Source organism: Eschscholzia californica, unplaced genomic scaffold (assembly GCF_041429995.1).
Source record: "Eschscholzia californica isolate CP2 unplaced genomic scaffold, dmEscCali1.0.p SCAF_4, whole genome shotgun sequence".
Taxonomy (NCBI): Eukaryota; Viridiplantae; Streptophyta; class Magnoliopsida; order Ranunculales; family Papaveraceae; genus Eschscholzia; species Eschscholzia californica.
In genome coordinates this window covers 4258061-4273786 of record NW_028238461.1, presented here as the reverse complement: position 1 = coordinate 4273786, position 15726 = coordinate 4258061, and the positions used below count along the sequence as shown (strand labels likewise).

The window sequence follows — 15726 nt, the reverse complement described above, 5'->3', positions numbered from 1 at the left end:
TCGAACTTTTGAGTATCTTTCAATATCTTAATCTCGTGCTCCTGATTCGGACCACCTAAAGGTGGCTCAAAACCTCGAAAAACTGATCTTTCTTCTCACTCACCAGTGGATCTTCATAGGTGATAAATTCTCTCCAATGTTTCCATTAACAATTCAATTAGCTATTAAGATGCCTGAGTTCTCTTGCATTAATGGAGGTTCTTTACAAGAACAAACATCATCAGGCAGCACAGGAAATAGTCATTCGAATAGGCTAGTGGATCATTAGGCTGGGGAAGATATTAATATAGACCAAATGCACGAAACAAATGGGTCAGAGTCTCACGTCTCAATTCCGAAAACCAACCATACCATCAAAAGCATGGAAGGATTTCTTCTTGTTTTTAAATGTTATTCATGTTCTATTATTATACAATATAAGAACATTTTTGTAGTTCCTTAAACTGTTGGTGGAAAGGCTAGACATATATATTTCAGGGTGAACCAATCCATTACTCAGTTCTTGTCGAATAATCTAATCTCCGGCCAGGTCGTCTTAATCTCACCTTCAAACAGTATTGAGATCTTTGATAACCAAAACCAAGTAGTAATATATAACCAGTTTTGATTTATTAAGTTGGAGCTGTTTCAATCACTTCCTGCTTAGAGCTAGATATAGTTTTAATGCAATTGAAGCATGCGCCTGAGTGCTTTGAATCTTGTGTTAGGAATTTTTGTGTTTCAAATTTACTACTGTATTTTGCATTTTGGTAGTTTAAGGTAGTGCCTGTTTTCTAAGGTGCTGTTTGTTTTTTATATATTTCAGATCTGAAATCTGAATTGGCATGTTTGTTTTTTTAATTTGGTAAGATCTGAAAATTTGGTTGAATTTTTCAGATGTCTGATTCTCTGAAATAACTGAAAAATGACCTACTAATTTCAGACTTCAAAACAAGTCTGAAACCAATTGTAATTTCTGAAATGCTTCAAATGACGATTATACCCCCCAATGAATCAAAGAAAATCTTCTCCTCAGATTTAACATTTCACCACCGCTTGGCTTAAAGAAAAAAAACATTTCACCACCGCCAATTCTACTTACACCGACCACCACCTTCACCGACCACAACCGCCACCACCGCCGTCACCACCCATCACCAGACCACAAACACCACCACATGACGCAGACTACAAACACCACCACCACCACCACAAACATCACCACCAGCCAACAACACCACTATAAAACCACCACCGGCCAACACCATTACACCACCACAAATCCACCACTATACAACACCGCCACAATCTCAGGAAACCATCACTAGAAAATATTAAACTTCGTTGATCATTGGTGTGAGAAATAGAGAGTGAAATTTCGCCGGATCTTCGGTTAGAGAAAGAGAGTGACTGTGAGCAAGATCTCGACGGATCTTCAGTTGTTGTTAAAGAGAGGGACTGAGAGAGAGAGCCAGATCTTTGGTTATTGTTTAATAAAAAGGGACTGAGAGAGAGGGAAGTCTCACAGACGAACTAACAGAGAGACAGAGAGAGATTGGGGGAAAGAGAGATTGGGAGAGGGAGAGAGCGGCAGTAGAGAGATGCAGGAAGAGAGAGAGGGTGGTGGTGGATTTAGGGTTTTTTTTATGTTTTTATCCAAGAGAGAGAAAGAATTTAGGGTTTTTTGGGATTAGGTTTTTAAATTTAAAATATCTAACAGGGGTAAAAATGTCAAAACACTAATTCAGACCTAGCTATTCAGATTTGAAAATCAAACATCTAACTTGGAAAATAATTCAGTCAATTCAGATTCAGCCAATTCAGATTCAGCTAATTCAGATTCAGACATACAAAAAAAAACAAACAGCACCTAAGTCTGCTGAAATCAGAATGTCTTCCTTTTGGTGCAGGTTAGAATATATGTAGACAAGCAGCAGTATAATTAGATATGGTTTTAAACATTAAATGGAATTGAAGCATCTTTTTTCTCTCCAATGCCCCTTTGTTCTTTAATTTTTCTATACTTTCTTCTGTATATATATATATATCTTAAAAGATCTATCATTTCTTATACTGTAGAAGAAAAAATGAAACAAAGACTCAATTCTTCGATTCGACTGATCAAATTTAACATTACAGTAAGGCTAGGGTGACCGTCCAAAATGACCGTCACCCAAAACGTCTGTGAGAGGAACCCGGGTTTCTCTCTCCTCACGTGGAAGTCACGGGAGGAGAGAGAAACTCGGGTCCCTCTCACAGACGGTTTGGGTGGCGGTCATTTTGGGCGGTTCCCATAGAGTTTTTGTTAACATTAGATGTTCGTATGCAATTCATCTCTTGTGTATAGCGAAGGTTCAGGGCCAGCCCAAGTATTCTGGTGGTCCCAAACAAAGTTAAAAACTAGGGAACTATAGTGCTTTCGGGAAGAGTTTAATCCTTAACCTCTGACACAGATCTAAACTCTTAACCATTCAAGTACAACTTAAATTATATTATAAATCCGTTTAGAGTATAATTATTATTTCGAAACTGACATAAAATCCAAAACATAGGACCTCCCATTATGTTGGGGTCTGAAGCGGCTGCTTTATACCCGAACTGCCCTTGCAAAGATCATCAATTTCAGACCTTCCTTGGAGAGTTAAAGTTATGAAGGTACTATATTTATTGTAGGCCTACATTGAAATTCATTTCGTGTACATAAAATACAATTCCACATGAAGTACTATACTTTTTATTTGGAAATATATTTGGACTCAAATAGTCATTTTTTATTATTGGTATTCTAGATGATTTTGGTGTTCAATGGGTTAGATCCCATTAAGAGGAGTCTTTGTCCAACTTAATTAATCTACAAGTTACCACTAATCAAAGTCTAAAGTCAAGGCCTTGACTTTGATTTCGACAACCAGGACTTCTGTGAACTTTACAAAGACTTTGTATGTGGTCACTAATTCCTACCCATTCTTGTCTATAAATAAAGAGATATATCTTCTATTTTCATACACCACAACCAAGTCAAAAGACTAAAATGGCTCATAATTTTATGTTCTTGCTTCTATCTTCTCTAACATTAGCCTCTTTAGTTGTCTTCCAAGGTACTCATGCGGTCGAGTATCAAGTGTCTAACAATGTCCCAGACACACCCGGAGGACAAATTTTCAATAACCAAATCGGTATTGATTACACCAGACAAACATTAGAATCGGCTTCAAAATTTGTCTGGCAAATATTCGGACAATCCAACGAAGCCGATAGGAAACCCGTCCAACGTATAAGCTTGTTTGTTAGGCCTATTCGGAATGCAGCAGAGACCAGAGGAGACCAGATTCTTGTGAATTCCGATTACATCGCTTCGTATCGGAGTGGGGATGTAAAGGAAGAGATCACTGGGTAATGTACCATGAGGTTACTCATGTGTGGCAAGAGTTTGGGACTTCAGAAGCAAGAGCACCACCTGGATTAATAGAAGGAATTGCTGATTTTGTAAGGCTAAAAGCTAATCATATACCATCACATTGGGTTCGGCCTGGAGGTGGTGATAGATGGGATCAAGGTTACGATAAAACCGCTCGTTTCTTGGATTATTGTGAGAGCCTTAGAGGCGGGTTCGTTGCAGAACTCAACAAGAAAATTCGGACTGGCTACAATGCTCAGTTCTTTGTCGATTTGTTGGCAAAACGGTTGATCAGCTTTGGACCGATTACAAGGCTCGGTACCGGAATTAAATGCGACCATTTATATATATAGAGAGAGATAAAGAGATATGATGAACTTACTGTTAAGTTGAAGAATAAACTTTCCATCTTTTATCTTACATAATGTAAACCTCTTTCTCATGAATAATATTCAAATAAGTTGTAGTATTTCATTATGATTGAACTTTTGAGTATCTTTCAATATCTTAATCTCTTACGCCCCAATTTAAAACTACCATTTTAGTGTTACATCTCCTTATACCAAAGTAAAACTTTAATGACTCATTCATCGGAATCGGACTAAGATGAACTTTAAGTCTAAATTCAAGAGCTCAACGAGACGAATCCAACGATCCGCCCTCCTCAAGTAGGATAAGATGAAAGCAAAGAGAGTCTCGTAGAGGCTTGCCCTTGTCGATCGGATTCTGCCGAGTTCCTGTATGGAGATATTATGGATGTCTTTGAGGCAGAGAAAGTTGTTTCAGTATCAGGTGATGTTCTAATTTTTTTGGGGGAGATATATCTCATGCATCCATTACCCGAAATTCAGCACCTAAACTTCTCGTTTGAAGAATCTAATCTCCGGCCTGTTTGTCTTAATCTCACCTTTCGACAATACTGAGTTCTTCGATAACCAAGTAATATATACCCACCCGGTTTTTATTTATTTATTTGGAGCTGTTTCAATCACTTCCTGTTTAGAGCTAGATAGAAAACATCTTCTGTTGTGTGAAAGCCTGAATCTATGTAAACAAACAGCATTCTAGTTACAGTACAGTTTAACTATTAATACGTTTTCATGCAATTGAAGCATGTGCCTGAAACCTTTCAATCTTGTGTTACGATTTATGGGTTTCAAATTTACTATTTTGCGTTTTGATAGTCTAACATAGTGCTTGTATCTTTTCTAAGTCAGACTTGAAATCTGAGTTGACGTCTGAAGTGATTCGAGTCGGATTTCAGAATGTTTATTTTGTGTAACTCGTCTGTGGCTGATTTAGGGTCCATTTTAAACTAAGCGCACAAAGAAGATAATACTAGAGTTCATTATCTTCTGAAAAATGTAATGATAGGGAAGGAGAGTCTATCTCAATTCCATAGCTATCCTACTTTCAATTTATGCAAATATAGCAGCTTTGGGTAATAATAGCAAGTACAAGCTGTGTTGAGAGAGCGAGAGCAATGGACATGCAAATAGTTTCAGAGAAGAGTTACAATATTATTTCAGAATTCAAAAATGACAGATTACGAATCTGTACAACATTATTCAGAACGATTAACATAAAAAAAAGAAAACAAAATCATGTGCAGATGGATTTCCTTTCAATCAGAGAGAGGGTAAACCATAACTTGTTCAAAAATTTCCAACGTGCATGGGCGAGGCATTATTCGTCATCTTATGCTTTCTCTCAGCATTCCCAAGAACATCAAGATCCTCAAACAATCTATAAGAAGGAACAAATTGTTTTTGAGGAACAACTTGATTACCATTCCTCATAACTAACATACCTTGTTCATCTGCAAACATAGCTGAGCCATTATTCCCATTTGAAGGTACTACAGTATAAGCAGCAGGCATTGGCACCGGCATCGGCATTGGAACCGGCATGTAAGAACCTGAACCAGAAGAACCATTTATATGATGTGTCATATAAGGTGAACCCATAGCCAAAGATATCTGACCGCCGTTCATTTGAGCAGCCGCCGCTGCCCAAGGTGGGGGAGGACAACTAGATGAATAATTAGGTTGTGCTTGTGGTTGAGGAGAATGAAATTGAGCTTGAACCCAAGGAACAACATAACCATTATATGATACTTGTGCTTGATTTTCCAAATAGGGTTGAAACCCATATGGGTAACTATTTGAAGTAGGCGAAATTGCCGGGGACATGGATAATTGATGCATATTTTGGTTATGAGGTGATGGGGGTATTAAAGTAGAGTTGGGTGAGATATTGGTAGTTGATAGAGTTATGCTCATAAGATCAATCATGTCTGGTTCTTTCATATTAGTCTTGATTGGTGGAGGTTGAGTAGTTAGAGCTAAAGCATTAAAAGGGTTGGTGCTTGTTGTTTGTGTCATAGTTGTCTCCATTAAACCCGAACCTTCATTATATCCAGCAGATGTATTCTCATACAGAATTGGCTGGTTTCTGGTTCTCCTGCACATGAATAAATACTAAGCCTTTAATCATAGTCGAATCTAATGAAGATTACTATTGGTCTTTGTTAAACTTGCATGTCAATATCTTTCTAGGCTTGTGGAAACCTATGCAATCTAAGCTAGTGTTTGCTTTTTCTCTAGTCAGACCTAAAGTCTGACTCGAGGTCTAAATTGATTCGACTCGGAGTACAAAATGTTTGTTTTTGTATGCCTCGTGATGTCTGAATGGCTGGTCGAGCTGATTTTGGTTCTCTTTTAATCAGACTCGAGTTCCTAATTGACTCGACTCGGAGTTCAGCTGCTTGTTTTATTCTGACTCATGATGTCTAATTGGCTGGTTGGTTGACTTCGGTTCTCATTTATTCAAACGGTTCAGAAAATGATAAAAGCAAAAACACCATCCGAGTGGACACTTTGTGGCAGAAGACCAACCTTGGAACTAACTGCATAAGGTCGTTCTCTTCTTCCTCTTGTTCAAGATGGCTACTTCTGGCAGCAACTTTGGGTGAAATTTGAGTTGCATATTCTGGATCATATTCTCTTACTTCAGTTTGTCTGGGGCTCAAGTTTCTTCCTTTAGGTGTTCTGGGGCTCGATTCTCCTACCTCCGTTCTTTGACTCATTTCTCTTACCTCATTTGTTCTGTGGCTCATGTCTCTTACTTCAATTGTTTTGGAGATCAAATCTTCAAACTCAGTTGTTCGTGGGCTCATCTTTCTCATTTCAGTTGTTTTGGAGATCAAATCATCAAATTCAGTTGTTCTGGGACCTAAATCTCTTACTTCAGTTGATCTGGGAGTCGAGTTTGGTACGTCAACCAAGAGGTGTCTACGTAATGCTAAATCATCATGTTTTGCGAGAACATTGTTTAAGCTGTCATTCAAAGCAAGCCCATGGCTGAAAAGCTCCGAATCCCTGCTCAATCGAAGCTTAATATTCATATAGACTTCGCTACAATGTTAACTAGATTGTAAAACTATACATCCACTCCAGTATCTGGATACCAATTAACCTTATTACGAGAAGACTCACCCATTTGAGTTTAGGAACTCGACAAGCTTGTCCCGGTTGGCACGGCATTGGTTGACAAGATTAACAATCACACTATTTTTTATGGCCTGCAAAGGCAGAGAAATATGCAGAATTCATATTTCAATCTCTAGATAAGCTACATGGCTAAAGAGCATAATATAAGCGTCACAACCATCACTTTATATCGATAGGAAAATTTTGTAGTAAAAACTAGCTCGTTTACTGTTTAGGTTGAGCTCTTAATGAAAAAAAACAGACCAACAACAAAAGATGATTGTCCAACTGAAAGAAATTTGAGGCTTTAGTCAAATCTATAATGTCAAGGATGCACACGGAAATGAAAAAACATATTACCTCTGAGTCTCGGGGATTCACTATCTGAAGCATATCAGATAACCGCTCCATTGCGCTCCTAATTGAATCCATGTTCGATAAACTGAAGAAACATAACCATAGACAAAAGCAAATAGAAAGTCAATTTTGACGGTAAAAAACTTCTGCGACATAAAACGAAAACCAGTGAAACAAGAGGACACTATAGTAAGAAAACCATATCAATAACTCAGACCTGATTCAATTTTAGACGTTCTCACCTTAAACTTTTCACCTCATGTTCTGATACTTCCTTCTTTTTCGGAGTAGTACAAGTCACGGGAGTAGTACAAGTTATGGCGTCCTCATGTCTTTCCGAGTTACTCCTCGAACTTTCTGAGTCTTCCTTTTCAGTCAGAAGCAGGGCTGAAGGTGAAATTGTCGTAGATTCATCACGCGGAGGAAATTGTACTCCAGATTTCTGCCATTGGTAAAAGCACACGGTAAATGGTTCTATTTATGATATTACTTTTATACTTCATCTAACTGTCATATCAGATAATCGAAATGAATGCTTATTGCTTACCTTCAATAGTTGATATGTCCAATAGTACTGAGGGCGTTTTCCATTCGCTCCACCGAATTCTTCTTGCCAACTCTCTATCAGTACCAAGATTTTGTCCCTCACTTGCGAATTTAACTGTCAATTCTTAGAATATCACACTCAAAGAAGCGTGCTAGCAAATGGAATTCATAAAAAAGCATTCATTTCTTACGATTCTAATGCCAAGCATCTCAAGAAATTACCTGTCTCCTTACGATTTTAACCAGTAAGCGTAGAATATTTCTTTCGGTTATTTGTAAGTGGAGGTAGTCACCACAATTCTTCATCATCGTCTCCAAAAGCTAAAAAACAAATTCACGAAAAAAAATCAAAATGTAGGTATTGATGAAAACTATCAACATCAAATATAAACTTACGGTTAAGGCTAGTATTTGAACTTTTGGACTCCTATGCTTCAATCTTTTCTTCAAAGCTTTTACCATATCTTTTGTTAACCTGGTCACATTCAAACATCAAACTAATTCATTGAAACAAATGATCAAACATGTTGTAAGGAATTAAGAACAATAATAGTATGTTTAGAGAAAACCCAAAGTAGGATTTGATAGGAACTTGAATTACTTGGCTTGTTTGTTAAATGGAGATCCTAGGAATCCTAAATCCTATGGAACTACTTTTCCTTCTTTTGTATTGATTGTAGATTTGGTGGCATTTTAGTTTCCTGGTCGAAAAACTAGGCAGACTCTAGACAGAAATCTTAAGTGGTTTGTTGTGATTCGTGCTTCTGATGATTTTTTATCTGCTAAACCGCGAATCACGGCAAACCACATAGGATTTATGGCCAGACATAGGATTTTAATTCCTTCATTCAAATACCATAAGAGTTGGAATATGAAATGTTGTTTTCAAACAAAATCACTTACCAGAGATTATTGTTCATGGAATCACATATAGACAAGTTCATATTCCAATCAGGACCAACAAGAAGCTCATTGGTTGCTTTGTCAACTCTTGATGTTAATGATGTAAACATTCTTTTTTTCTCACTCTAAAATCAATCAATATGGGTAAGCTTGTTTTGTAGTGGAAATTCAGGTTTTTATCTCTTTAAAAATCAATCTGGGTATGTTGTTAAAATTCAGGTTTTTGTTTTTGGACAGGGGTATAATGGATGTGAGGAATTTAAGTGAGAAAACTACAAACACAAGATATAAATAGAACTTAAAAGAGAAGGATACCCGGATAAAACTGCATTAGAAGAGGATCAATTTCTCTCTTCCCGGTTTATTCTCTTTCTCTCTTAAAAGTATGGACTATATTACAGGACAACTTAGAATATTCATTTGCATACAAAAAGAATGAACTTGGGGGTGACTGGTCGGAAGAATCCTAACTTAATAAAAAAAAATAAGTAACAAATATATTTTTCTGTGTTTTTCTAATACAATACACAAATGTACTATTGACGTGTTAGTTATTAGTGAAGGTGCAGGAATGAGTCTGTTTTACGCAACAGAAAACTAAGGTGCATGAAATAAACAGAGTTATTTACGTTTTGTTCAATGCATTAAGATAATGGTGCTATTCAAAATGTGAATCAAGTCAACAATTGGTTGCCCAAGTGGCCCAATGTGTTGACATAAACTCCAAAATCCTGGAGGTTCCAAGTTCGATTCCCAGAAGAGGTGGTTTCCATGGTTTATTGAATTTGAGTTATTAAGGTATAAATAATATTGTTGGGCTTTACGTCATAGTTTAGTTGGGTTATAGGTCCCGTTCTTTGTAACAAGTTTGAATTCGGCAGTTTCGTGTTTATCACATATTTGATGTGTCAATGACAATGTAATGACTATCGTTGACCGTAGTTAATTTCCAAAAAATAAAAATGTGAATCACAAAAATACAGTGTCATGCAAAACGATTTATTTAGTAAATCTCAAAAAAATTCTTTTTTAGATTTTTGGTGAATTTTATGTTAATTTTGGACTTATGGTGCTATTAACTTCTTTCTTTTTTCTTGCTTAAACCAAAAATTTCAAAAAGAAGAAGCTAAGTGATTGGATGGATATTTGTCAACATTCCACATCCTCTTCAACTTCAACAGGATGTCAATTTCTATTAAAAATAGTTAGTTTTAACTTAGGTGAGGGTAGCTAATTACGATAACCAACCGTCTTTTATTTGCTAAATGCAAATCAAATAATATCAAGAAATTGAGCTCAATATCCAACTTTAAACATTTTAAGTTAAAAGGACAAGTTACACTTTATGATTAAAAACTCAAAATTTGTATTTTTTTATAAAAAACTCAAATATTTATATTTTGTTTGATTAAAAATCCAATATATTTTTGTAAAGTTGTCGCAAGGTATTGCAATGTTGTTGCAAATTAAGAAATTATCTAAGCCATTCTATAGAGTCAGTAAATTTTATATGACACGTGCACTCATGAATATATTACATTATTAATTGAATAAGCTCAATACTCCTTGTTCAACAAAAAAAAAACTCAATACTCCTTTGTAAATGCTATATAGATACTCTTAAGGCCATCCTATAGAGTCCGAGAGTCTAATTATTCTCACTTCTACTTCTTTATACCTAAGTTTAGTAGATCATGATTTTTGCGCTACAAGTAGACGTCTCTATTAGCATGCACCAGAATTATTTTTCAAAAAATTTATATGTACCAAGTTTTTCTAACAAGCATCGGTTGATCTTTGTATACGACGCAATCAAATATTATAATGGGTTAGGAAACAAACATTTTAATCATCCCTCCGTTTTGGTCCCTCCCTCAGCCCTCCCTCTATTTTGGTCCCTCCCCCAGTCTCCCGTTGATGTGACGACATATCACTTGAGTGTAGAGTAATGGGAGAGAGTTCACCACATCAGTGGAGGGTTGCGGGAGGGAACAAAATGGAGGGATGAATAGAATTTCTGGTTAGGAAAGAAAACGATAGATGTGGACACTTAAAATTCAAGTGCTTAAATCATAAAGGGATGGTGCTTTTAGCATCACCTTTATTACTGTTGAAAATCAACTGGAATATCCATTTTGTTTTTCTCTCTCTAGAAGAAAAGAAAGAAAAGGAGTAGAGAGAAGAGTTTCTCCATAGTCAGAAAGGGGAAAGGGGAAGAAGATGGGTGATCAGATGGCAAAGGGAGAAGATTTCGAACGGAAAGCAGAGAAGAAGATAAATGGATGGGGTTTATTCAGTTCCAAATACGAAGATGCATCTGATTTTTACGAAAAAGCTGCTAATTCTTACAAAATCGCCAAAGCCTGTATGCCTTTCTTTCATTAATCGATATCTTTATTCCGATCAGATTATGACTTTTGTTTGTTCTCTCCAACTAAATTGTGGAAAGATTTGGGGAAATAATCTTTTTTGATCATCTTTTAGGTTGAGAACTATAATAATAAAGAAAAAGTAAGGTCGTGTTCAATTGGAGCATGAAAAACTTGAATTATTAGTTCTGATTAGTACTCTTTGCAATCTTATATTGCTAGGGTTTTGGTTTAAATTATGATTGATCATTTAAGATCTGCTGTTTGAATGAACTCTACATCCTCTAATCAATTTAAGATTGTAACTGCATTATGAGGAATTTGATTAGTTGTGATACCATAGTAAATCATTTGGTTTGAGACTTGACTTAGTAAATAGAGCAAGAAATTGACTTGTTTCGCCTGAAAATTATGTTTATACTATTACCCTATGTACTATGAGCAACTCTATTTCAGTGTATGCGTAATGTGTGCCACCCTCATATCGTGTCCATTGCCACAGCTTTGCATCCCCAAAGAGTTACGTTGTAGCCATTGTGAGTTTGTCGCCAAAAGGGGCACGGACCGACGTAAATTACTGTTCCATGACCCAGAGAATGAGAAACTCCCTTGGCATTTAGGAGCCCGTTGAGTGGCTGTGGTTTCGGGACTAAAATGTGTTTGTAGTCGTCGGGTGAGACATTCAATTTAAGAAGCGGAGACCAATTCCGCAACAAGTTCCTCGATTTGACCCGGTTTGTTACGCTGTGGACATCGGTAACTAAGTCATTGAGGTTCCATGAAGAGGGCTATCCTTCACTTTGTGTGTATTCGCGAAATTGTGTTATGGGCATATAATAGCACTGCATTTTTATGTATGATGTAACAGCAGTTGAGTAAAAAATTGTTGGGAAAATAGAGGGCCGGATAACTTGGACAAGAAAAAGATGGGCAACTATGTATCCCTATGGTGTTTTTTATTCATGTGTGAACCTCGTAGAGATGCTGCAAACCCGATACTCGTATTAGTGTTCATGGTACATAATTTTGATCTCTTACTAAATCCTACAATGTGATGGTGTTTCAGGGGATAAAGCTGCAGCAGTATACATCAAATTGGCTGGCTGTCATATAAAGGTTTATGATATTTCAATGTTATATGCATAAATCTTTTACTATGTTTAGTTCATGATTTCATATCATGTTATATTTTTTATGTCTTTACAGTTAGATAGCAAACACGAAGCTGCTTCTGCTTATGTGGATGCTGCAAACTCCTACAAAAAGATCTCTGCAACAGGTGATTATGTTTGTATTGTTCGACACCAGTTCATTGTTGCATATAGAATACCATATGCTTTTTACTGAGTCTATCATATGTTTTGTTTCTTTGAGTTATTATTTTCTGTTATATTTCAACGGTTACCGTTTTCTTAATATGTTATAAATCGAATTTGGTTGTGAATGTGGCTTTGTGGTAAATTCTTTGTTATGTCCCAAGTGAGGGCTCTTACGTCTAATGAATATGACTTAGAAAAATTTCCAGTCTGGAGTTATAACTTCTAGGTGTGTTAATCTTCAGCTACTTTGTTGTTGGGTATTTGTAGAGGCTATATCATGCTTGGAGCAGGCAGTGAATTATTTCATGGAAATTGGAAGGTTTAGCATGGCTGCGAGATACTGTAAGGTAATGCAACTACAAGATTTGCAGTTCTTTCCTTTTCTCTGTTTTCTGTAACACTCTCTCCAAATAATTTTTATTTTCTTTACTATCATGATTATTTCTCCATGTCCTCGTGCAGAATCGTTGATTTCTCTCATGCAGATTTCCTTTACTTTCAACCGGTTTATGTTTATTTTTTTATATCAAACTTTTATACCAAATTGTATTGATAAACTCTTCCAATCAACAAAAAAATTAAAGAAAAAGGCATTGATATGATCTCTCATCTTTATGATTTTGTATGCATTTGAATGTTTATATACTAATGAATGACATGAACACACATCTTTGTTTTTATACAGGACATTGGGGAGTTATATGAGAATGAACAAAACATCGAGCAAGCTATGGTTTTCTTCGGACGGGCAGCCGATCTCTTCCAAAGTGAAGAAGTTAGCACCTCAGCAAACCAATGCAAGCTCAAAGTAGCACAATTTTCTGCTCAACTAGAACAGTAAGTCTTGCTATTGTTTAATTGTCTGAACTCTGAAATATTTGTTGATGAGGTATTGCGGTTTTATCTTATGATATTCTAGACTTCTCTCTCTTTATATCTTTTTGGTTTTCATGTTTTCTTACCTGAAATGCTGCACTGGTTGCTAAAAGAATTAGCATATTTTACGGGTTTCATTTGTCTGTCATGAAGTATCTAAACTTGTCAAAAATATGTAATTATGCACAAATATTTCTATGACCATTCAAAATTTCGGAGCAAGTTTTCTTTTGAGAGCTAATAGCTGTAAATGGATATCCAGTTTCTTGTGTTGCTTTTACAATGTTCTATAGCTTCTCGCTCTTGCCGATACAGTTTATATAACTGAAGCAAAGATTAAATTGAAACTTACAATTTACCTTTCCGTTTCCAGGTATCCCAACGCAGTTGAGATATATGAAGAGATTGCAAAACAGTCACTCAACAATAACCTTCTGAAGTATAGTGTAAAAGGGTATCTCCTCAATGCTGGGCTTTGCCAACTGTGTAAAGGTGACGTTGTCGCAATTACCAACGCGTTGGAGAAATATCAGGTTTTGTTTCGGCATTATTTTGAGTTTTTGATATTCTTCAAGTTTTATGTGTATGTCAGGATGGCTTAGGCTTATTTAAATGCTTCTGTAGGACCTTGATCCAACTTTCTCAGGAACACGGGAGTACAAACTCTTATCTGTAAGTTGCAAAGTCTAAGATCTAGCACTTCCTTTTAAGAAATAAAAAACGGTTTAGGGTCTATACTGGGCGAGCAACTGCAAGTCCGTTCTGATTCTCAATATTTCATGCATCTGTTTCGACGTTCTCATCTATATTGCAGTCATTCTGTAAATATATTGATTCTCAAATCTCTTAACATTCTATATTGTAGTTTTGGTTGTCTATTCAAATTGTAAAAGTGCAATGTTAAAACTATGTGTTTTGCTTCATCCTTCTAGCAAAATTTCATTTTCTCAATCCCTTTTTCATCAGTTTCAGACTCGGTTAACTAAGAAGCTCAGTAAAATCACTAAAATTTCAAATTCATTCGTAGGTGAGATTTATTTTCTGCTGATTATTTAGCTCTCAGCTAACTAAGAAACTTTCTACGTGACAGGATTTGGCTGCGGCAATTGATGATGAAGATGTTACAAAGTTCACTGATGCTGTCAAGGAATTTGACAGCATGACCCGACTGGTATAGTTTCTCAATTCTAAAAATCTTGTAAATTCTGCAAGTTTCTGCTATTTTCCGCTTCTTGAACTCGCTACTGTGATTGTGAGGTTGAGCCACTGCTGTTTGTTTCTATTTGAACTGTGAGGGAGAAGCTAAATAACACAAAAATATATACTATAGCATAAAGAGAATGATAACTTGGGTGGTCTTTTTTTTTCCACCAGTGACAAATCAATCAAAATGTTGTTGGTTTTGCCCCAAATGACTTACTGCTATCATTACCAAACCTTGAACTTAGGTCCTTCAACCCCTATAAGTGGTACTCGTACAACTTATTAGGGTTAATACCCAAGGCAATGACTTCTTGGAATTGCACTAATTAGTGGTGCAAAGTGGAAACTTGTGTGTTGGAAGAGTCATCTATGACAGGCTCAACCATGGCAGAACCAAGGTTAGGATGCAGCACTGCTGACTAGTTCTAATTGCCGCTTTCCGAACTTGTGGAAATTATAAAACATTTCTTTACCTTTTATCCTCAATATGGTTATTTTGTTGTCGAATAAATTTGATTGATTCTGTTTTCCATATTTTTGCTACACAGGACACTTGGAAGACAACGATGTTGTTAAGAGCAAAAGAAGCACTGAAAGCTAAAGAACTCGAGGAGGATGATCTCACTTAAATTGTGTTCTATGGCATGTTGTTTATACTTGTCCATGGTATTACGAGTAATCAGAGCTTCTTTGTCGAAATTCATACACGTTAAACTGTTTTCTTTTCTTGGTTCGAGGATTTTAATATTGAAGTATAATGATTGGTGTGCATAATTACTTGGGGTTTATTTGGTGCTTGTTGCTCTAAACTTCTCAAAACCTTATTACATATTCTTATAATAAAATGTATTCAGAATAACCTCGGTATTTCAGGTCGCTTTGCTCGTTCTTACCTGGTGTTTGTTTTTAATCACTGCCTGAATCTGACTCGTTTGAATCAAGTAAACCTAAAATCAACCCAAGTCAGCATTTTAAACGGGTTAGACGTAACGAATTAGACAAAAGCAAACTACCTGAAATTTGGTTCGAGACAGTTCAAACATCCCAAGTAAATCTCAGATCAGGCAGAGAGAAAAATAACAAATGCAATTTAAAGTTGCAGGTTCACTGGTTGAATTCCACCAATCCTATAATTATTTATTTGATCTCTGGGAAACTGTGATTCAAAATGAAACACTTATCACCTTAACAGTGCAAAATTACGATAAATGATTCTTATGACAAAGGGGAAGAACAAAGGAAGACCAGCAAAGAAGAAGAGATAGAACATGTATTGATATTTCTAA

At 36.2% G+C, this 15726-nt stretch overlaps 2 protein-coding genes and 1 pseudogene across 2 annotated transcripts; 2 read left to right on the top strand and 1 right to left on the bottom strand.

Annotated features, from left to right (window-relative positions):
* Window positions 1-2998: 2998 nt before the first annotated feature.
* Window positions 2999-3853, top strand: LOC147541768 (uncharacterized; annotated as a pseudogene).
* A 1022-nt stretch (window positions 3854-4875) lies between these two features.
* LOC147541767 (TOM1-like protein 6) lies at window positions 4876-9158 on the bottom strand. The gene is made up of 9 exons (XM_086635797.1): window positions 8674-9158; window positions 8167-8245; window positions 7993-8091; window positions 7772-7885; window positions 7467-7666; window positions 7228-7309; window positions 6874-6959; window positions 6274-6756; window positions 4876-5839 (listed from the first exon to the last, which is right to left on the bottom strand). Exons 1-9 carry the CDS (start codon window positions 8781-8783, stop codon window positions 5032-5034), a joined length of 2061 nt encoding a protein of 686 aa, XP_086491923.1. The 5' UTR covers window positions 8784-9158; the 3' UTR covers window positions 4876-5031.
* A 1489-nt stretch (window positions 9159-10647) lies between these two features.
* On the top strand, window positions 10648-15299 carry LOC147541766 (alpha-soluble NSF attachment protein 2-like). The gene is made up of 9 exons (XM_086634494.1): window positions 10648-11038; window positions 12109-12158; window positions 12249-12321; window positions 12629-12708; window positions 13047-13198; window positions 13611-13770; window positions 13862-13909; window positions 14328-14408; window positions 14989-15299. The coding sequence occupies exons 1-9, from the start codon at window positions 10894-10896 to the stop codon at window positions 15067-15069; spliced, it is 870 nt and encodes a 289-aa protein (XP_086490620.1). The 5' UTR covers window positions 10648-10893; the 3' UTR covers window positions 15070-15299.
* Window positions 15300-15726: the final 427 nt, after the last annotated feature.

Bases quoted from the DNA above. Each gene is read 5' to 3' on its own strand.
- LOC147541766 (XM_086634494.1), top strand. From the start codon at position 10,894: ATGGGTGATCAGATGGCAAAGGGAGAAGATTTCGAACGGAAAGCAGAG. The intron at 11,039-12,108 runs GTATGCCTTTCT...ATGGTGTTTCAG, and splicing joins TTACAAAATCGCCAAAGCCT to GGGATAAAGCTGCAGCAGTA. The intron at 12,159-12,248 runs GTTTATGATATT...ATGTCTTTACAG, and splicing joins TGGCTGGCTGTCATATAAAG to TTAGATAGCAAACACGAAGC.
- LOC147541767 (XM_086635797.1), bottom strand. From the start codon at position 8,783: ATGTTTACATCATTAACATCAAGAGTTGACAAAGCAACCAATGAGCTT. The intron at 8,246-8,673 runs GTAAGTGATTTT...GAATGTGACCAG, and splicing joins TCCATGAACAATAATCTCTG to GTTAACAAAAGATATGGTAA. The intron at 5,840-6,273 runs GTTGGTCTTCTG...ATTCATGTGCAG, and splicing joins CTTATGCAGTTAGTTCCAAG to GAGAACCAGAAACCAGCCAA.